This window comes from Peromyscus leucopus, chromosome 5 (genome assembly GCF_004664715.2).
Source record: "Peromyscus leucopus breed LL Stock chromosome 5, UCI_PerLeu_2.1, whole genome shotgun sequence".
In the NCBI taxonomy this organism is placed as follows: domain Eukaryota; kingdom Metazoa; phylum Chordata; class Mammalia; order Rodentia; family Cricetidae; genus Peromyscus; species Peromyscus leucopus.
In genome coordinates, this window is record NC_051067.1 from 70,727,001 (window position 1) to 70,750,345 (window position 23,345).

Below are 23,345 nucleotides of genomic sequence, written 5' to 3' on the forward strand. Positions count from 1 at the left end.
CCGAACGGCCAAATTGCAAGTCTTTTAATCTTCCTTTTTCTCTTCAAGAGTGCACAGTCTGAATTCATATTCTGTATTTCCTCCAAAACATCAAAGAGATGATGACATTTGCTTTGAATCTATAGATAAGTGTTAGAATTGACATGTGAAGTTTTGAACCCTGGTATCTATATCAGTATGTATGTATGTTATGTATATATGTGTGTATGTATCTTGGACATGTCCACCTGGAATTAACAGTTGTGCAGCATCATATGTCACCCCATTTTTTATTTTTCCTTTTTTAAAAGACACGGTATCACTATGTAGTCTTGGATGACCTCAAATTTACCAGTAGACCAGTCTGTCCTTGAGCTCATAAGAGATCTCCTTGCCTTTGCTTCTGGCTCAGCCCTATTTTTATTTTGCTTTTCTTATATTTGTGGGAGTCTCTTTTGTTTCCCTTTTGTAGGTCTTGGGGATCAGACTCAGGTCATTAGGTTTGTCAGCAAGCACCTTTATCTGCTGAGTCATTTCACCAGCCTTGGCCTATTTTTAAAAATCTATTTATGTGGTATTAATTAATTAACTAATTAATTAATTAATATTTGTTTTGTTTTGTGTTTTTGTTTTTTTGAGACAAGGTTTTTCTGTGTAATAGTCCTGGTTGTCCTGGATCTCACTCTGTAGACCAGGCTGTCTCTGCCTCCTGAGTGTTGGTATTAAAGGTTTGTGCCACCACTGCCTGGCTTGTTGTAAAGGTAATCCAAGCTGGCCTTGAATTTGTAGTCCTGAGTGTTGGGATTACTGGCTACATTTTTGCAATGCTTTTGAGTGTTGAGGTATGTTTATATACCACTGTTGCCTGGCTAAAATGGCAATTTCTAATTATTCTGAGAATTGATTTTAATTTTGATTTTTGGAGACATAGTCTTCCTTTGTATTCCTGGCTGGACCTCAACTCACTTACAATAGCCTGGCCTCAAACTCCAGAGAGCTGTATGCCTCTGCCTCCTGAGTGCTGGGGTTAAAGGCTTGGTGGCACCAAGCCCAGCATGTTGTTGCCTTTTTATTAATGATGTTTATCATATTGTTTTCAAATACAGGTTTTATTATTTAAAATGTACCAACAAATCAGGACATAAACTGTCATTAAAAATGTCTTTACATTCACTAGTCACTAGAAGAAGGGAGCAGTGGGCCACGCCAGTGTCAACCTTCAGTGTGCTGGGGTTGGTCATGTGGCAGAGGGGGAAAGGGAAACCTGAAGGAATGAGTGAGTTGGTCTGTACTTGTTTCTGGGGTGCCTCAGGTTGGGGGATACAATGGCCTAGACTTCAGTAGGCTAAGAAGGTTAAGGTTCAGGTATGGGCTCTTGGTTTGCACATGAAAGCTGTCACACTGTCTCAAGAATTTGTCTTTCTGGCAAGGACAGTCTCTGCAGAATAAGCATTAAAAATAGAGCAGGTGCTGGTGCTTAGCATATGTAAAGCCTTGGATCTGACCTCTAGTACTGTGGAAACAAAACATGAGAACATAGCTGGGTGTAAAGCAAGCACTTGGGAGGCTGAGACTGGAGGATTGTAATGAGTTATTGGAGAATTTGTATTGTAAATGGCTACTGAGTTTTCTTAAATGCTGTTTTTGTATTGAGATGATATATTGTTGGATTCAGATTGTTAATATTAGATTTTTTTATATTTATGTACATCAAAATTTTTATAATTTTTGTAGCTATTTGCTAGATATTGATTTTATTTTTTTTTAATTGTTTGAATTTTTGAGTGTCATGTAGCTCAGGCTGACCCAGGATCCACTTTTTATTTTTTAAGATTTGTTTTACGCCGGGCAGCAGTGGCTCACGCTTTTAATCCCAGCACTCGGGAAGCAGAGCCAGGCGGATCTCTGTGAGTTTGAGGCCAGCCTGTGGCTACAGAGCGAGATCCAGGCCAGGCATCAAAACTACACAGAGAAACCCTGTCTCGAAAAACAAACAAACAAAAAAAAGTTTTAATTTGTATGTGTATATTTATCTGCATGTATGTCTGCGTATCACTTGTGTGCTGGGTGTCTGCAGAGTTAGATGGTTGTTAATCTCCAGGTGCAGGAATTTAACTCTGGTCCTCTCGAAGAACAGTGGTGCTATTAACTGCAGGGCCATCTCTTCATGTCTACCTCCCCTCCCCCCAATTAATAATGCTCCTGTTCTCCCAAGTTCTAAGATTACAGGGATATATCACCAGCCCGGTTTTTGATTATTGGTGGGATTTTTTTTTGTGGGGGGAGGTGGGGGTTTGAGACAGGGTTTTTCCGTGTAATACTGACTGTCCTGAAACCAGCTCTGTAGACCAGGCTGGCCTTGAACTCACAGAGATCCATCTGTCTCCCGGTGTTGGGCTTAAAGGCAGTTGCCACTGCCACTCAGCTGTTTATCATTAATTTTGAGACAAGATTTCACTGTGAAGTTCTAGCTGGCCACCCTTTTGCTATGCAGACCAAACTGGCCTTTAACTTCAGATGATCTTCCTGTATGTCTCCCAAGTGGTGTGATTATAGGTTTGTAACATCATGTTCTTACCCCCCTTAAAAAAAAGGGCTTGCAGTTTCAGCTTTATTATTAACAAATGATTGATGGACTTTGCTTTTAGACTTCCCTGACTGATTTTTTTCTGTTTCATTTATCCACTTTGTTATTATTTTTTCAACTTATAAAAAAAGATCATTTATTTATTTGTTTCATTGCTTATTTGTGTGTGTGTAAGTTAGAGAACAACTCTGGTAGTTGGTTCTCTCCATTGTGTAGGTTCTGAGGATCAAACTCTGGTAGGTTTGATTGCAAGCACTTTTACCCTCTTAGCCCTCTTGCTAGCCCTAGTCTGTTTGTTCAGCCTTTTTTCGTATAGGTGGGATCCTGCATCATTAATTTTATATATTTCTAATGTAGTCAGTAAGCATACTAAATGATTTAATTCCATTGTGTCTTGAGCAGGTGGGTGGTACATACCTGTAATGTACTGTGAAGGCAGAGGCAGATAAAGTTTCAGGCCAGCTTGGTCTAGATTGTACGTTCTAGGCTAACCAGAGCTGCATAATGAGACCCTGTCTCAAAACAATTTTAAAATTATATCTTACTTTATAGACTTATTTATGAGGTCTTTGGTGAATGTATCATGTTTATCTAAAAGTACATGTTTTATATTTATACTATGGCTCAAATTGTCTATGTTTTTGTTGTATGTATATTTGTGTATGAACGGAGGCCAGAGATCAACATTCTGTGTGTTCCTCAGTACTTCTCCACCGTGCTTCATGAGATGGAGTTGCTCACTAAACTTTGAGTTTACCTTTTTAGCTAGTCAGCTTGGTTGGCTAGCACAGCCCAGAGATCCTTCTATCTCAGCCTTTTCAGTGCTGGGAATTACATACAGGTGTTAGCCATTATTTTTATGTAGTTTAGACTTACAAGTAACTTAAATTTATTTTAGAATTACTTTAATAATATACAGTTAATAAACTATACAGTTCAAACATTTGAAGTGTGTAATTTCTGAATTTTTATGCATTATATATGTGTATGTGTGCTTAAGCTGCAGACTTCATGTTAAGATCTTATGAATTTTCCTAGCTGGGTGGTGGTGGCACATGCCTTTAATCCTAGCACTCACACCTTTAATCCCACACCTAACTGGGCAGATCTCTGTGAGTTTGAGGCCATCCTGGTCTGTGGAGTGAGTTACAGGGCAGTCAAGGCTACACAGAGAAACCATGTCTTGGTTGGGGTGGCGTGGGGAGATTTTCCTTGGTGGTTTTTTTTTTTTTTTTTTTTTGAGACAGTCTTACTCTATAGTTGGAATGTCGTAGAACTCACTATGTAGACCATACTGGCTTCGAATTCAGAGATCTGACTGCCTCTGCCTCTTGAGTGTTTGTATTAAAGGTGTGAACCACCATACACACACACACACACACACACACACACACACACACACACACACACATACACACACACACACACATACACACACACACCTCTAGTGTCTGCTAGTGATCCTCCAGGATCCCTTTCCCCAGGACTGGGATTCTGGGCTTGTGCTACCATGCCCAGCTTGTTTCACATGGATTCTGGGGGAGCTGAACTCAGATCCTCGTAAGTACAGCTGTCAAATCCATCTCCTAAACTCATTTTCTTTTAATTCCATCCATCCATCCATCCACCCATCCAGTGTACATATGTGTGTGGGTACGCACATTTCCATAATGTGCTTGTGGAGGTCAGAAGACAATTTGCAGGAGTCAGTTTTTTCCATCTTTATAGGACTCAGTTCTCACAACAATGTTGGTCCCGTGGTTTGGTTGGTTCAGGTCATCAGATTTGATGACAAGTAATAGGTTTTCTGTAACCTGATAATAGATCTCTCCACCCACGCAGTAAATCAGATCAAGCCAAACTGAAAAAGTATAACAACAGGTTTATTTGAGCAAATTAACTCCTGGGAGGGTTCTCCAGTCCCAGAGATCCAGGCCGGAGAAGCTGCATGTCAGAACTAAAGCAGGGAGATTATATAGCCTGTAGGCAAGGAAGGGTGATGATGTGTCCACCACAAGCTGTGTTTGTGCCAGTATGGTCAAAAGCTGGAATGCTTAGGCAGAGACAGGGGAGGAAGTTGAATGTGGAACTGGTCTTTTTGGCGCCTTTTCTTTGTTGGAGATTCTCTGAGAGGGAGGGGTTTGGAGAGGGAGGGGTTTAGAGAGAGAGAAAGGGAGGGGGGGTGGGGGTGGGCGGCAGGGGAGAGAGGAGAGGGATGTGGCTTTCCTGATCATGCAGGGGGCTAGCTGGAGGTTCCAGCTGAACAACAGGATTTTTACTGCTGAGCTATCTTGTTGGCCCAATTTGTTTATTGTTGTTGTCATTGTTATTTGTATGTTTGTAAATGTGTGTTGCACACATGTTGTGGTGCTGCCATAGCAAGCATGTGAAAGCCAGAGGATACGTGTGGAGTTTTGTGTTTTCATATTTATACAGTTTCTAAATAGAGAACTCCGCTCCCCAGGTTTCCTAGTCATCTTACCAGCCTTTCCTCCTTATGTTTACAAAGTATGTTTTCTGATGATGAATTCTGCTTGCTATTTTAATGTTAGTTATTTGTTTCTGAGACAAAATACCTGACAGAAAGCTGGGCAGTGGTGGTGCACACCTTTAATCCCAGCACTCGGGAGGCAGAGGCAGGCGGATCTCTGTGAATTTGAAGCTAGCCTGGGCTACAGAGTGAGTTCTAGGACAGTCAGGGTTGTAACACGGTCTTGAAAAACCAAAGTGGGGAAAAAAAATCTGACAGAAAGAAGGAAGGGCCCAGAACGTTGACTACCTCACATACATAATCCATCTCACCTGGGCCTCCAGTAACCCAGTTTAGGATGGTTCTCCTGCTTGAGAACCCTCACTCACTCCTGCCGCTGTGCTAGAGTCTTCCGGGTGCTGGGCTGCCACAGTTCTGCCCGTATCAATTGCATATATAAAGATAGAGTTCTATGTTGACAGTGAATGCTTTTTCTTCCAGTACTTGATCACATTTATATTTTGGGTCTCTCTCCTTTCTGTTTTTTGTTTTTGTTTGTTTGTTTTTGATTTTTCGAGACAGGGTTTTCTCTATGTAGCCTTGGCTGTCCTGAAACTTATTCTGTAGACCATGTTGGCTTTGAATTCACAGAGATCCACCTGCCTCTGCCTCCCAAGCGCTGGGATTAAAGGTGTGCGCTGCCGCCGCAGCTGCCACCACCACCACCACCTGGCTCTGTTTTACTGTTTTTTTTGAGTCAGAGTTTTTTGTGTAGCCCTTGCTGGCCTAGAGTGTGCTTTGTAGAGTAGGCTGGCCTTGAACTTGTGGCAGTCCTTTTGTCTCTGCCTTTACAATGTTATGAATAGAGATCTGCATCAGTAGGTCTTCCAGTTGAGCCTCCTGTTCTGTTCCTGAGTTCTCTGAGCATTCCTTTTTTTTTTTTTTTTAAATATATTATAGTTCTCTCTCTCTTCCTCCTTTTGCTATTCTGCAATGCTGGTTTTTACAATGCTGAACAATTAAACCCAGTTTTCTACAACTGAATTACATCTCTAGCTTTGTTTTAATTTTGAGACAAGATCTCTATATAGCAGAGGCTGGCCTTTAAATCACCTTAACCTTGGCTGTCCTTAACTTGGCTCAGTCCTCCTGACTCTTGTGTTCTCTGTGCTGCCAGGCCAGGCTTTATTGTTTGTTTGTTTTTTTTCTTTCCCAGAGCCTTGTAAAAGCTAGGTATTCTTTCTACCATTAAGCTACATTTGTAGACTTCATTCAGTTATTTATAGCTTTTCTTTTGTTGATATTTCTCATTTCATTTGTTATAGGAACATTTTCATTCTATTTCATATGTATTTTATTTATTTAATTTATAGTCTCACTAAATATATCCCTGGCTGGCCTAGAACTTGACATGGAGACCCAGGTTGGCCTCAGATGCACGGAGATTTTGAGATCTGCCTGTTTCATGTATATTTTAAAACTCTGCTCTCTCCAAAGTGCAAGTAATCTTGGAGTTGACATTTGTTGACTTCCTTTTGTTTTAACAATGATTAACCTTTTTTCTGGTTCTTTACAGGTCAAGTAATATAGATCATCTCACAAACATATTTTTTGTTGAAAAGGCCATGTTCTATTATATTCCTTTGAAGGGACTGATATTTTTAGTTCAGTAGAGTTTGTCTAGTCATTACTTAGCACCTCATAAACCAAGTTTGGTGGAGCATGCCTAGAATTCTAGCACTAGAAGATAGAGACAGAAAGATCAGAATTTTAAGATATCCCACATAAGAATTTGTACAAGACTCTGTCTTAAAAAAATAAAAGAAATTGATATATTACTATCTTCGTGTGTGTATGTATGTGTGTTTGTGTGTAGAAGTTTAGGCATATACATGCCATGATGCATGTGTGGAGGTTGAGGACAACCTTGAATGTAATGTGGGCCCTCAGTATTCACCCTGTTGTTGGATGCAGGGTTGCTTGTTTGAGACTGTGCCCGGCCTGCTGGCCAGTGAGCAGCTCTCTTCCTCTCCCATCTGGCTGTAGAACACTGAAGGTCACCCACACTCTGCTCTGCTCATCTCACTTGTTTGCTTCACCCATTGAGCTGTCTCACCAACCCTGAAATTGAAGTTTTAAAATTAGAGTTGGTTGATTGGTTGCAGTTAAACCCATTTTGCATGTATTTCAAATACCTATTTAAATCTCATTTTGATTTTATATCTGTCTCTCTTTTTTCCCTTAGCTAGGCTAGTGGCTTGCCCTGTGTATGTGTGGTGTAAGGTCAACAAGAGATTGGGTTGATTTTATAACTATGAAAGTAGCTTCTCTCTCCTCAGTTTGCCCTGTTTGGGGTTCAGGGATCTTTACGGACACCAAAGTTGTTCTGAACCCTCTGTTGTGGTTCTTAGGTATTATAACTACAGAAGCCTCTAAAGGTTAACTCTGTCTTCTCATCAGGATAATGCTTTAAAAAAATGGTGTACTCTTATCCTTCCCAAGTTTTCACTTAGTATGCATTCTAGATGCTTGCTCTTTTTTTTTTTTTTTTTTTTTTTTCCCCTTTGGTTTATTGAGACAGGGTTTCTCTGTGTGGTCCTGGCTGTCCTGGAACTCACTCTATAGACCAGCCTGGCTTCGAAACTCACAGAGATCTGTCTGCCTGCCTCTGCCTCCCCAGTGCTGATGTTAAAGGCGAGTGTCACCACCACCCAGCTTTAGATTCTTTCTTACTGTTATCCATTTCATTCAGGTAGCAGTTACTTGTATTCTCCAGAATTTACGGTTACCTGTATTACAGATTTGTCCTCTCACAGGCTTACCACTTTCAGAAGTCATTTATTGTAGATTTTTAAAATGTATGATACAGTTCAGTTGATTGTAATTTTCTTTTTAATTTTTCTTGTTAAATTTTTGAGACGGGTCTTTATGTAGCCTAGACGGGCTTCAGATTACTATATAGCTAAGGATGATCTTGAATTCCTCTTGCCTCCTTAAGTGCTGGTATTACAGTTGAGGTCCTCCACCCCTGGCCCAGTGCAGTCAGTCACCGTTAAAGAAACTTGGCCTCTTCAGCCTAGATAGGGTCTCACTATGTAGTTAGTAATGGCTTGCCTGGAACTCAAGAAATCAGCCAGGTGGTAGTGGTTCACTCCATTAGCCTTTAATCCCAGCAGGGTGTTGGTGGTTCACACCTTTAATTCCAGCACTCCCGAGGCAGAGGGGAGGCAGAGGCAGGCAGATCTGTGAGTTCGAGGCCAGAGGGGAGGCAGAGGCAGGCAGATCTGTGAGTTCCAGGCCAGCCTGGTCTGCAGCACGAGTTTACTCCCCACCCCCACAAAAAGAAAGAAATCAGTTTGCCTCTGTCTCCCAAGTGTACATCGCTATGCTTGGCAAGCTGGTTCTTTTTTTTTAAAATGTACTTTTATTTTATTTATGTGTATGCTATTTGGGTGTGAGTATGCATGTTTGTGCCTGAAGAGGCCAGAAGAGAATGTCAGATCCCCTGGAATGGAAGTTAGAGACATTAGTGAGCCACGTGATGTGGATGCTAGGAACCTGACTTGGATTCTGTGGAAGAGCAGCCAGTGCTCTGCACTGCTGCACCATGGCTCCGGCCCTCAAGCTGGTTCTTGCCTATATTAGAAACCAGAGTGATCTAGGTAAATGTTACAACCTTGTTTCTGACCTATGTTGAAAGTTGTTTTTTTTTTTTTTTTAAAATGTTTTTTCACTGTAGCTCATACTAGCCTTGAGCATGGTAGTCCTGCTTCAGCCTCCTGAGTGCTGGGTTTATCTGGTATGTCCTCCATGTGAAGTTTTCTTTTTCTTTTCTTTTTTCCCAAGGAGATCTTGGCATGTTTTCTGGGGTGGCCTCAAACTCCTAGACTTATCTTCCTGCTACAGCATCCCAAGTGTTGTTGCATCAATATCTGCTGCCTCATCCAACTTTGTTTTTACTAATATAAAATTCAGAATTTTGCTTGCTTGTTTTGAGAAACTATCTCATGTAGTCTAGGCTGTCCTGGAATTCTATGTAGCCCATGATGACTTCAATTCATGGCAGTACTGCTGCCTAGATTTCCCAAGTATTGGGATGACAGGCAAGGGCTACTGTGTTTTACCTCAATATAAAACTGAAAAAGTAAAAAAAAAAAAAGGGGGGGGGGATGTTCCAGGATCCCCTCCCTTTGTTTTTTTAAGACAGGGTTTCTTTCTGCAGCAGTCCTGGTTATCTTGGAATTCACTTTGTAGACCAGGCTGGCCTTGAACTCACTGGAGATTGCCTGTCTCTGCCACCCAGGTGCTGGGATTAAAGGCGTGTGTTGCTGCCACCAACCAGCTGTGGGGCAGGATTTTTAAAGTATAATTCTAAAGAAGTTGTTAATCTAGTATTATAAGGAAAATTATGGTTATTTTGAGGAATGGAGAGATGCCTTAGCAGTTCTTAAAAGCATTTACCCCCTTTGCAGAGGACCTGGGTTAGTTTTCCAGCAACCACATGATAGGTCACAATTATCCATAGTTCCAATACCAGGGGATCCGGTGCCCACTTTTGGACTCCATGGATACCTGCATACATATGACATGCATGCAGAGCACTCAAATATAACATAAAAATGAAACATCAGAAAACAAGGTGTTTGCAGTGAATAGTTATTTTGTGAGAAGTGTTCTGGAATTTTCTTGGTGGCAATGAATAGAAATGCTACTCTGTTTTTGTTAGTTTTGAAGTTATAGGAAAGATATGGTTTTGGTGATCTGAAAAAAAAAACTTCATTGCCTTTTCCTTTTTTTTATTTTTAATTTTCTCTAAATAGAGATGTGAGCTGTGTCCCCATAAAGATGGAGCTTTAAAAAGAACAGATAATGGGGGTAAGTACAGTCTTTCAAAAAATATTGAAAATTGATATTGTATGGTACTTAAAAGAATTTGGTAGTTCATATTACTTTATCAAACTAAATATTGTTATTAAAATATTAATAATGATGTAATTAATTGGAGACAAAGTCTCATTGTGTGATCTAGGTTAACCTGAATACCCCATCCTCTTGCTTTATTATTCTATGATCTGGGATTGTAGACGGGCAGTTATGTGTGGTTGAACTCATTTTCTGCATTCATACAGTTTGTCTTCATTGTGTATTGGCTGTTTATGCAGAATGATCTGCATTCTTCTACTTGAAACCTTAATTTATTTTATCTTTTGAGACAAGGTCTTACTATGTATTCCTGGCTGGCCTGGAACTCAATATGTAGACCAGGCTGGCTCTGAACTCACTGTGATCTGCCCGCCTCTGCCTCCTGAGTGCTGGAATTGAAGGTATGTGCCACCACACATGGCTTGGTTTTTGTTGTTGCTTTTAAGATGGCCTCACTACTGTGTTTCTCCCAGGTTCTGGGGTTACAGGACCAATCATACCTGGCCAAGTATTCTCCCTAATGTATCACTCCTAAGTGTGAGGTACCAACGACATCTGGCAAGGGGTTCTTTTGTAAGGATTCTGAGCATTTCCTCTTCTGAAAATTCAGAATCTGAAATACTATTAAAATCCAACACCTTTTGAACATCAGTTTCAGATTTTGGATTTTTTTTTTTCTGTAAATATTCAGAAAGCTAAATCTTCCCTATCTTCCAGTTCCAAGCATTTTGGATGAGGATTACCCTGTATTTATTTTGCATCCCTTCTTTGAGTCATCTTCCCTGAGAAATTTGTCTGGTTTTTCTTTTCCCTTTCTTCTGTTTTCTCTGTCCTTTCTTCATTTCCGTGTGTATAGGTCAGGCTGGCACTTTCTGTGTAGCCCAGCCTGGCCTAGGTGTGTGACAGTTCTTCTGCCTCTGCCTCGTGAGTTCTAGGATTACAGGAATGTTCTACATGCCTGGACCAAAGTACTTACTTACTCCTTTATGTATCAGTCCCATTCTTAACTGTATAGGAGGCATGAGTTAAGAGGACGGACGGACGGACGGAGCAGATGCCAAAACAGGCTGCTCCATCTTCTGTCAGAGATCAGGCCTCAATTTCAGTTTCTCGAGACTGAGCAAGCAGTTTCTGAGGAAGCCATGAACGAACAAAGGACAATCAATCTTCAATACCCCTGACAGCAGGGAAGAAGGAGATAGCATATACCAGGCCTGAGCCAGCCCCCACAATCAATAGCTTAAGGTATTAACCAAATAAGGACAAAGCCTGGGACTTGTCCAGGCCTTTCCCAAGTAGAAAAGCTGCAACCTTAACCAGCCCCTGACTAGCCCTAGCCTATTGGAATGTCCTAATATGATTGCCATTTGCTTAAGCCAATCGTACCTGAGATGACCTAACTTCCCTAGGAACTACCATTAGCTGTGCTTTAAAGGAGCCTGTGAGCTCCTCTCTTATTGCCATTTTACCTATGTATAGGATGGAGGCCCCAGCATGCTGGAATAATAAACGCTCTTGTTGATGGCATACGTGGATGGTGTTTTTTTTTGGTGGGGCTTGTTAAACTATGAAAATTAAGTGACTGATATAGAAGTATAAAGAAAGATAGTTTTTCTTTTTCTTTTTTTCCTGTTGAGAGGGTCATGTAATAGTTCTCCTTTATTTTGATAAGGTTTACTTAACTGGTTTATTTTTTAAAGTAAAATCAGCCTATTTTCCTAAAATAATAAGAGATTCATTTGGGTAGTATTTTGTTAAAGATAATGGTTTTCTGGGGAGTTCAAAAAAAACAAAAAAAAGAAGTTGGTATCTTTTCATTAGGGACTTAAGCAGTGACTTCCCTTTTTTACAGTGTTTTTCAAGTTTTATCAGTAATATTATGATGGTTATATAACACATTGGGAAACTCTTTCTGGAGGTATTTTTGTAAAATTGGAACTTTATAATCTGTAAGTATTTGGTAGAAATCACTGAGAAATATATCCTGAATATTCTCAAGTTTATAAATCTGCACAATTGCTTTTAGTGATTAAAGAATTTAAAATTTTCTATTTTGTTTGTTGGTTGTTTCATTTGTAAATGTTGACAATTTATTGATTTCTCTAGTTTTAAAACTTAATTGGCAAAAGTTGATTATTTTCTTAACTTTTTAGACAGACACAGTCATATACTGTTTAAGTTTTGAGAAATGTGTCATAGCTGCTTTCTTACTGAGTGAACATTATAGAGTGTATATACACAAACCTAGACATGAAGCTTACTACACATAAATTATATGATATAGCCTGTTGTCTCTAGGTTACAAACACATATCATACTGCTATACTACTGAATAATGCAGATATAACATAGTGGTAAGTTGTTTTAAATCTAAGTATGGAAAATGTGTAATAAATATCTCAATATCAAAAATAAAAACGGTTTACCTGTATAGGGTACTATGTAGGCGTGAGCTTGTGAAGTTTGTGAGAACTGAAGTTGTCCTAGGTGAGTAACTGAGTAAGTGGTATGAAAATATGAAAGTCTAGGACAGGAAGGTATTCTTTTTTTTTAGAACTTTCTCTGTAGATCTGTCTTCCTCTATCTGCCTCTGTCTTTGCCTCCTGGGTGCTGGGGTTATCAAGCACTGCCATTGTCTGCCCTTTGCATTGTTGTGGTTGTTGTTTTGAAACAGAGTTTCTCTGGTATATAGCTATAGCTGTCCTGGATCTCGCTCTGTAGACCAGGCTGGCTTTGGAACTCACAGAGATCCACCCGCCTCTGCCTCTGAGTGCTGGGGTTAAAGCCCTGCACCACCATATCCAGCTACTGTACCATTTTTACAACATAATTTTTTTCATTGTTTTCACTTTTTGACTCTTGTAATAACATGAGCTTAAAATGTTATAGAACTATCTAAAATATTTTTTATAATGACATTGTTATGTTCACCAAAAATACTTGCTTACACACACACACACACACACACACACACACACACACACACACACACACACACACACGGTCTTACCACACACACGGTCTTACCATGTATCCTGGTTTACCTGGAACTCTCTATAGACCGGGCCTGCCTCAAACTCAGAGTGATCCTCCTGCCTCTTTCTTCCAAGTGCTGGGATTAAAGATGCATGCTATTTATTACATCCGTCCTATATTTTAAGGTTTTTTGTTGTTGTTGTTGTTGGAAAATTAGAAACAACATACATTATCCTTGTTCTGCATAACATCAGGGGTATCAATACCACTGTTTCCCACCTTCACCTATCATCTCCTTGAAAAGTCTCCAGGGAAGTCATATTCATGGACTGAGTATGTTGCTTAGTGATAGAGTGCTGCCTAGCACGTGTGAGGAGCTGAATTCAACCTCCAGTACTACAGAAAACCAAAAACCGCTGCCACCAAAGAAACATGCAGAGCTATTAGAACTGTAGTAACAGTGCATTTTAGCATAACCCCTTAAGGACCTGCCTTTATTGTTGACATTGTTTGTTTTTAAAAGCAAATAGAAGGCATAAAAATTAACCATTAACTGATAGCATAATTGCTTATTACCACTATTTAATATTGTACATACATATAGTTATATGTGGGTAGCATATTGAATGTTTAGTGTAGTAAGTTTATTCAGACCAGCATCAGACCACATGTTAATAATGTAGTGCACAGGGATGTGTAATGGATATGTAATTTCAGAAGACACTGGAAAAGCTTGCCTTCTTAGTAATATTATGGGAACACATTTGTATATATGGCATATATATGTATCAGTGTGCCTGGCATTGATCAAATTGCTGTTATAGTATGCCTGACTGTACCATCAGCTGAAAATACAGTTAGTCTTAAAACTGCTGAACATCATACTGTGTCAGCACAGTTCTGTAGAGTTCTGGCTGTTTGGTTGTTATGTTGCTGTTGACTTATGGGGAGAATATGGTACCACATGTTACTAGCCTAGAAGAACTGCCAGACGCCAAACTTGAAATTGTGTCGACTGAATGCACTTTGATTTTGTACCAGTGTAGAGTTCAAAACTTGTAAGTCAAGCAGTTGTAGGTTGTGTATCCTTACTGAACATCTTATTACGTGTTGAGTGGACTTCTCAGTGCTTTAAGATGATTATAGCTGTTTCTTGGCATCTAACATTGATCATTTTGTCTCCTTTTACGCTAGTTTTTTGAGAATCTTGAATTACATATTCATGTGTTTTATGAAATTGTGGAAATTTGGAACCATTATTTCTATATACTGTCATCCATTTTTCTTGCTCCTCTACTCAGGAGAATCCTTTTATCAGTACGTGTATATAGGATTGTGTCCTGCAGACATTGTACCCACACTCTTGTGATTTCTCCAGTGTTCTTCAAATGATATTATCAGTTGGCTTATCTTTTACTTTTTTATTTTATTTTTCTGTTTATTTGTATTTGCTGTTGGCATTGTAATGTTTTTATTTTCATTTTCATAAAACTTAAAGATTTTTTTGTTTTTGATTATCTTTTTAATAACTTCTATTTCTTCAGTATTTAATTCTTGGGAGTGTGTAAGAGAAAATCTTTTGCATGAAGAGTTTCTATTAATATCTTCTGTGAATGAACCATACTTAAAAAAACAGTTGGCTTTGTGTGTGTGTGCGCGCGCGCACGCGCGTGCACGCGTGCATATGCGTGCACATGAGTGTGTGTGTATCTGTGTGTGCATGTGAAGCCTAGAGGTTGATGTTGAGTGTCTTCCTCCATCTACCTTATTTTTGATACAGGGTATCTCATGGAACCTTGAACTCTATACTGACTGGCTAGCAACCCTCTGTCTGTGTGCAGAATACCTGGATTTTATATGTGTGCTGGGGATCCTGAATTGAAAGCCTTATGTTTACACAGCAAGTGCTGTACCTGCTGAACTATCTCCACAGGCCACACCCCCATTTTCCTTATTTTAGAATGTATGTATTTATTGCATTGTGTGGTATAGCTCAGTTGTAGGGTGCTTGCTTAACATGCTTTGAGATCTATCCTCTAAAGCATTGTAAAACCAAGCCAAGTGGTGGTGGTGTATGCCTTTAATACCAGCACTCAGGAGGCAGAGCCAAGAGGATCTCTGTGTTCGAGGACAGCCTGGTCTACAGATCGAGTTCTAGGACAGCCAAGGCTACACATAGATGCCCTGTTTTGAAAAACCAAAAGAACCAAAACAAAACAATCCTTCCCCCTTCCCTCCCCAAAAACCTGAATATAATTGAATGTTATAATGGGTTAACTCTGGAGTAAAGTTCTGCCTTTCCTTTAGGGTTTAGTGTTTGTTGCTGTGTTCTTATCCTTTTGTTTTTAGTGACTTCTAAAGTGTATATTTTTGTAATATAATTGCTGGAGACTTCAGTTAGTGTTTTGGTGATGATTTCCTTGAACATCTAGTATAAAATAGTGAGAAAAGAGGGGAAATTAAGAAAGAAACAGTCTCCCTGTATTTTGTGTTCTTCTTGTGATATTTTCATTCTGTTTACCACTCTGTTTACCCCTCACTTCCTGTTTTTACCATACTTTGATTATAGTTAGAGATAAAAATTGATGGCTGTCTCAAGTCTTTTTTTAGAACAGTGGCTCTCAATCTATGGGTCACAACTCCTTTGGCAATTCTGTATCCCCTTTAGCACTTGCATTAGTAGCAATGAAAATAATATTATGGCTGGGAGTCACCACAACATGAGGAACTGTGTTAAAGGGTTGCAGCATCAGGAAGGTTGAGAACCACTGCTTTAGAAAGGGAATTTGGCCCTTAGCAGGTCAGTGCCAGAGACTTTTCTTCGTTTTTTCCTCCTAGACTTTGGGTGCTCAATGTGTGTGCTTCAAATATAATCTTTTCCTCCAGGCATCTGTGGGTTGTTTGCCTTTCAGTGAATTTAAGGGCTACTTTCTCTTCTGAGTGAACTCTGAGAGCAGAAGGACAGGCACGTCTCAGTCCCTGGTTAGCTTTCAGACTCTTTGGAGCAGCGACAGATACACAGTGTTTTGCAAGTCAGAAGCCAGGGATCTCTACACAGGGAACTCCTGCTGTTGCATTTAAGACTCCGAACCTAAAGCATTTATATGCTAAGGGGAGGTCAAAGAGCTCCTATCTTTCTTACTTACTCACTTACTCACTCACTCACTCACTCACTCACTCACTCACTCACTCACTCACTCACTCACTCACTCATTTATTTATTTATTCATTTATTTATTTATTTAATTTATTTACCTACCTTTTACTTAGTTGAGTAGGTACTTGGTTGCTGCAAACCTTTCACAGTTTTCCAGAGTTCTATAAGAGAATTTAACAATTTCTATGTAATTTTTATTGTTTCTGGTGTGGTACCTACCACCATATTTTCCACCATATTTTGTTGGTATAAATCTGTATATTTTGCATCCTATGTGTATATATTTATATATGTACAGTCTCATGATCTAGGCTACTCTTCTTTTTACCTTAGTAAAAAGTACTCTTTAGTACTGGGATTACCACTGCGAATGCCCTACCATGACTTACCTTGTAACTTTTTTTTTTAAAGATTTATTTATTATGTAGAGTGTTCTGCCTGCATGTGTGCCTGCAGGCCAGAAGAGGGCACCAGATCTCATTACAGATGGTTGTGAGCCACCATGTGGTTGCTGGGAATTGAACTCAAGACCTCTGGAAGAGCAGCCAGTGCTCTTAACCTCTGAGCCGTCTCTCCAGCCCCCCTTTAACTATTTTTAAGCTTTGTTCTGAGATATGGTTAAGGTTTTGGGAAACAAATCTTAAATTTGTTAGGTTAGTTTGTATCAGTGTTGATCTAGGGGATTTATTCCTGATCATTGAGGCAATAATTCTTTGGTTTTAGTTTCTTTACCCTCCTTTCTTTCCTTTCTGCTTTGTTTGTAGGCTTGCTCCACCTCCATCTTACAGGTGTGGGCCACTTCACTTGGCAGTGGTTTTTGTTTTTTAAGATTTATCTTTATTGTATGTGTATGCGTGTTTTTCCTGTATGTATGTGAACCAAGTGCATGCCTGGTGCCTGCACAGGGCAGAAGAAGGTGTCCAATCCCTGGAGTTAGCAGTTGTGAGCTCTCAGTGAGTGCTAGGGCCTGAACCCGGGTCCTCTGTAAGAGCAGTAAGGCTCTTAACCACGGAGCCATTGCTCCAGCCTTTGTGCTTTCCTTTCCCTTTTTTTTTTCTTTTCCGTTCTTTTTTTTGAAGCAGTCTTATTGTATAGCCCTGGCTGACCTGGAACTCTGTAGTCCAGGCTGCCCTTGAATTCATAGAGACCGCCTGTCTCTGCCTTCCATGAGTTAAGTAAGATTCAATGCGTGTACCAACACATCTGGCCTGCATTTTCTCTTTTTAATTGAAGCACTTATATTTATAGTCAGTCTCCACACATCTCTCACCCTCCCCCATCTCCAATTCAAGCTTCCTTTTTGAATAATTTTTCCTTTTTGAGGAAAACGGTGCTTCCTTTGGTGTTTGAAAGTACTTTTGGGTTTGTTTGGTGGTTTTTAGGAGATTTTCTTGCTGACTTGCATTCTTTGTATTTGAACCGAATAAACATACTAATATTCTGATAACTCTAAACTGTAGATTTGATTTTCTTGTTTGTACTGGATTTCACTTGTGCTGTCTTACTTTCATGTGTTTAGTGATTTTTATTCTAGAAATTCTAATTAACAAATTATGGACATTATTTGTGACTAAGTTGTGGAAAGTTATCATTTTCCTTTAGAGTATATTTATTTGTTTGATGCTGGCCACTTGTTTAGGATTGCTTTGTTCAAAGTTTAGCATTTAAGATGATTAAAGCCTAGGTGTGATCTTTCTGAGGTCCATGGTATATCTGATTCTTAATCCTCACTTCTAGTCTTTCAGTATTACTGCTTCCCTTTGTCTGTGGCTCTACCCCACCTTCCTGGAATTCTTTTTCCAGTTTTACAGTAACTCTTAACCATAACATCAGCTCTTTAGCCTCAGTCACATTTTTATAATTAAAAGAAACTTTAATATCAATTGGTAATATTTCAGATAAAGATTTAAAATAGAAAAATGACAACTATTATATGAACATTCAAAATATTGACAAATTATAAATGATACTGTCAGATGTAAGATTATTAAGATTAGAAATATTAAAACCGTTCCCCTTTTTATTTTCTTGATGATGGTAAGAATGGAACCAACTGTAACCCTTGTAGACTAAGACAAGTGCTCTGCCATTGAACTATCTCCAACCTTTTAAGACTTGAAGCTTTAAGTTATTTAAAGCTATAAATTATTTATTGGAGAACTGAGAATGGAACCTAGAGCTTCACAGATTAATCAGGGGTGCTAACTAATGAATTATACAACCTTCACATTATTTATGCATTTATTTGTTTTTGGCTTTTTAAAATGGTCTTAACTTGGCAGTACAGTCTGATCTTCAACTCACTGTGTAGCGTTGACTGACCTGGAAATGGATGAATTCCTTTTGATTTAGTCTCAGAGTGTTTAGAGTGCTGGGAACCATCATACCTGGTTTCCTCAAATTAAAGTGGTTTTCAGAAGTAGTGTTAATCTGAACTTAGTCTGCCCTTAAGTATCAATGTCAGCACCTGAATACATAAGTGCTCCCTTTGTTTATGTTCAGTGCATAATAGATGCAGTCATGATTAGTTCCCTCTGCACCAGTAGTGAGCCGATGACAATTATTACATAAATAATGCAGCAGCTAGATTTTTATTATGGTTTTGTTATGAATTTGCTTAAATAGTCTTTTAAGGGATCTTTTAAGACAGATAGTAATTTTATTTTTTGATAAAACTTGAAGAATGACATTATGTATTTATTTATTTTTAGGTTGGGCTCATGTGGTTTGTGCCCTCTATATTCCAGAGGTACAATTTGCCAATGTTTCTACAATGGAGCCAATCGTTTTACAGTCTGTCCCACATGATCGTTATAATAAGGTACAGTGGATGTCATCTTAATGTTGTTTGCATTTTTAGTTTGGAAGCTAGGCGATAGAAAGCAGGTGGGTTTTAGTTTTTAGAGTTTTGGTTTTTTTTTTTTTTTCTTCTTAAAAAACTAAAGATCTCCCTCTAATTTCATAGAGATTTGGAGAAAAATAGTTACCACCTTAAGTTACAGTATTAAAATAAGCTCACAAGAGTGTAAAAGTAATAAATCTGTGTCATCTTTTATTCTAATCTAGGTGTTTATTAATATTTTCAGGACATTTCAGTCTTCAGTACATATTTGTCCTTGAAAATTTACTGACCTCTTGCCTTATCAAGTGTCAAGGTTTTTATTAGATTTCAATTAGTCATTATTTTCCCATTATTAGTCCTAAGTATTTGGGACATTGAGGCAGGAGGTTGAGTTGAGCCCAAGAGTTCAGGGCCTACCTAGGTAACATGTTTGGATACCCTGTGTTTTAAAATAAAAACACTTAACCATTTGCTCTATCTCTTCCTAATTTAGTGTACACACACACACACACACACACACACACACACACACACACACACACACACACTGTTGTTTGATGCTGCTACTGCATTGTCAAGACTTTTCTGCTGTCCATTGCCTTTAGATAGTATTACTGTGTGTGTAAATGAAGGTTCATGCTGCTTCTGTGGACGAATGTCATGATAGTTTTGAGACTGCAGATATTTTAACAATAATCTTTTGATTAATATTCATTTAAAACATGTGAAAAAGTAAATCTTCCTATTTAAATCTTTTGACTTTTTCTGTGTATTTTTGTGTATCTCACATGTGCTTATAAAACATTTAGATCATATTACTTGTTGTTTCCTCTATTTTTGCATCAATAAATGGTATTTCTGTCATAATTTTTCTGGCTTCTTAGTCTTTAGTACAGAGTATTGTTGGATTCAGTCAGCTGTGGAGAAGCCCCTCATAGAAGGGCCTCCTGTGGTGTCTAGTTTCATACTGTTAGGGTTCCATGTGAAAGGGTGTGAGTGTTTTGGAAGTTTCATTTATTGTGTGAAGCTTTTCTCTACAATGTCATTACCAGTTCTTAAGTAATTATCATGTTGAGCACAACTATGTTACCATTAAGAGTACTGTTGTTTTTAAATTCCTTTTTTCAGGTTTGTTAATTGACCTTGTTTTAGTACAGCATTTTTTTTTTTTTTCCTTCAAGGTGTTTTATGTTTTCTTCTTGGGGTTTGTTTCACTGGCTTTGTTTGGTGGAGGCAGGCTCTCTTGTATCCCAGCTGGCTTTAGACTTGCTAAGTAGTAGGAGGGTGACCTTAAGTTTGTGATCTTCCTGCTTCTACTTCCAGAGGGTTGGGTTATAGGTGTGTGCCAGATGCTTTCTTTATAGAAGTGTATAAACTTTCAGTATTTTAAAATAAATTTTAATTTTCATGTTTGAGTGTGGTGTATGTATGTGTGTTGTATGTGTACATGTATGTGTAGGTGTGTGTCAAGTCAGAAAAAGACGTTGACTGTTCTCTATTGCTTTCCACATTGTTTACTGAGATAGCTCTCTTACTGAACTTGAAGCTGGAGGGGTTTCTTTTTCTTTTTTTTTCTTTCCTCTTTTGGCTAGGCTGGTAGCTAACAATCCCAGCAATCCTCTCTTCCCTCTGTCTATAGTGCTGGGGTAAAGGTGTGTGCAGGACTGCACCTTGCTTGATACATCTATGCCAGGATCTGAACTCAGATCTTAATAGTTGCATTGCACTGACTTGCCTTTCAAACCTGCATTTCTTAGTACCTTTAAAATTCATTTAAAAACCTGTTTTCCTTATAAATTTTTAAATAAGAAAGTTTATATACAAGCTGTGGCAACAGCATAGAGTTCCTCCTCTCTTATGCAGTATTATGTATTCCTATAAAGATGGACGTTCTTGGGCTGGAATAGCTCAGGGTTAGAGTATCTCCTACTATGTGCCAGGTCCTGAGTTCAGTGCTCTAGCACCACCAAATAGAGAAGGAAGGAAGGATGGTACTCATACATCTGTAATATAACTATCAAAATCAGGACTCATTTATGTTCTCTCATTTTCCCCCAGAAATGTGTCTCATGCAAAAATTACAGAAGTTTTGTTTCTTTTTTTAATCTCAAAGAATAACATAATCTTTCCTTGACTTTTGTCAATTTGATACTTTAGATTATTGTAGTTTTTAGTTATTTTGTAGCATATCATTCTATTTGGACTTGTCTGATGTTTCTTCCACTTTAGTGGATTGTATTTTTGAAGGGAATGCCACAGAAATGATTTTGTGTTCTTTCTTTTTTTTGGCTTTTCAAGATAGGGTTTGATTTTGTGTTCTTATTGCATTTTGTCAGGTGGCACACTGATTTCAGTTTTTCTGATACCTTATAATCTTATTTTCATCATTAGTTAAGGGGATGTCTGTCAAGGTTCTTTACTATTAAGTTGATTTTATTCCCTTTTTAATCAATTGCCATTTTTTGGGAAAGTAATTTGTATGTAAACATCTTGTTCTGTATGCCTTCTGTCTTTTACTCATTTTGGCATTCCTCTTGATACACGGGTGGTCAAGTACTACTAGAATTAATTTTCTCCAAGGAACTAGATTTTCTTTTACATGAGATTGACACTTAGAAACCAATACACTAAATGTACTTTCTGTACTTTGGGCATTTGGGGTCTCAGGTTCTCTCAGTTGGTATAGTTAGAAAATAGATAACCTACTTATTAGCACTGCAATGCAAATTTGTATATGTTAATATTTATATCATTTATATATGTTGAAAACTATGAGGCCATAGTTATTTAATTTAATTCTGATGCAGTATTTGGATAGATATGCCTCTGTACAGTATCTGTTCAGTATCTGTGTTTATATATTGAAAGTATATAAACTTAATGACTTTACCAAATGTAAACTAGAAGATCTAGGCCTATTATCATTATTTCTTGTCATATTATCACTTGTTTCAGTCCAACCAATACCTGACTTCCTTTATCTTCAGTAATGTGCTTATTTGATTGATCTTATATGAATGGATCCTTGTTGCTTACTGCTTCACAGCTTCATTCAGGCCCACTTGCTTCTTGCCATGCACACCGTCCTCCTTATCCTCTCAGGGTTTGGCGGCCTCACTCCACTAGTGCCTGCTTTCCCCCTGTGCTTATTCTTCACGTGTTCTGATACCATACTCACTCCTACCCCGAGGTCAGATTGTGACCCTTGTGTGGACTGCCCCCGACTCCCCAGTGTAGAGATTTTTCTTTTCCTTGCTTGGTCCCACCTCATGGCTTTAAGAATAGTTATTTGAAGAGGAAGAGATAGGGGTGAAAGGAAGAATGAATTACCTAGATGTAAATCTTCAATCTATCTAAATTAATTTTACAACCTGACAAAATACGTGTCCTTTCACTCCGACCTAGTTAGTCAGTTTTTTGGGGGGAGACAGGGTTTCTCTGTGTAGCCCTGTCTGTCCTGAAACTCTTTAGACCAGAGTGGCCTTGAACTTATAGAGATCCTCCTGCCTCTGCCTCTAGAGTTCTGGGGTTAAAGGTGCGTGCCACCATCTCCTGGCATTGGTTAGTTATTTTTAGTCTGTTTTTTACAGTGATTTAAAATACTAGTTGTGTCATTGCTAAAATCTTGGGTTTGCGTTGGTATGCTTCTGTGGGTGTTTTTTTTTGTTTTGTTTTGTTTTCTGTTTTGTATAGAAGCATATAAATAATTCCATTGATATGACTTTTTATTATAGTACTATATACTATTTTAAATCATTACAACCTTGCATAAAATGTACATGGTTAGACAAATATCTATTTTTCCAGATGAATATTAACAAAATTCAGTTTTTAAATTTTTTTTTTTTACTTTTAATTTGTTTGTTTGTTTGTTTTGAGACAGGGTTTCTCTCTGTAACTACTCAGGCTGTCCTGGAACTTGCTCTGTAGACCAGGCTGGCCTTGAACTCCAGATTCTCCTGCCTCTGCCAGCCAGGTGCTGGAATTAAAGGTGCCAGTGCTCTTAACTTCTGAGCCAACTCTCCAGTCCCAGAATACAATTCTTTTTGTTTTGTTTTGCTTTGTTTTGTTTTTGAGACAGGGTTTCTCTGTGTGGCTTTGGTGCCTTTCCTGGATCTCATTCTGTAGACCAGGCTGGCCTCAAACTCACAGAGATCTGCCTGGCTCTGCATAAAATTCTTAAATCATAGTAATAATTTGAAAATGGATTACTGAATTTTGGAAGACTTCAGTCCAAGATGAATGTCAAAGCGATGACTTCCAGAGAACTTATCTTGTCTGTCTGTCTGTCTGTCCGTCTATCCATCTATCCATCTATCTATCTATCTATCTATCTATCTATCTATCTATCTATCTATCTATCTATCATCCATCCATTATCTATCTATCTATCTATCTATCTATCTATCTA

General features: G+C 38.6%; 1 protein-coding gene across 15 annotated transcripts in view; it reads left to right on the plus strand.

The window, feature by feature from the left end:
* The window catches only part of Mllt10 (MLLT10 histone lysine methyltransferase DOT1L cofactor), a 172,965-nt gene that overhangs the window by 26,081 nt on the left and 123,539 nt on the right, over nucleotides 1–23,345 (plus strand). For 13 of the 15 annotated variants that reach the window (XM_028870471.2, XM_037205985.1, XM_028870468.2 and 10 more), the window contains 2 exons: nucleotides 9,857–9,911; nucleotides 18,804–18,913. In XM_028870471.2, the coding sequence (XP_028726304.1) occupies nucleotides 9,857–9,911; nucleotides 18,804–18,913 (165 nt within the window). The remainder of the gene's footprint in view (nucleotides 1–9,856; nucleotides 9,912–18,803; nucleotides 18,914–23,345) is intronic. The other 2 variants (XM_037205989.1, XM_028870479.2) reach the window with 2 other exon arrangements.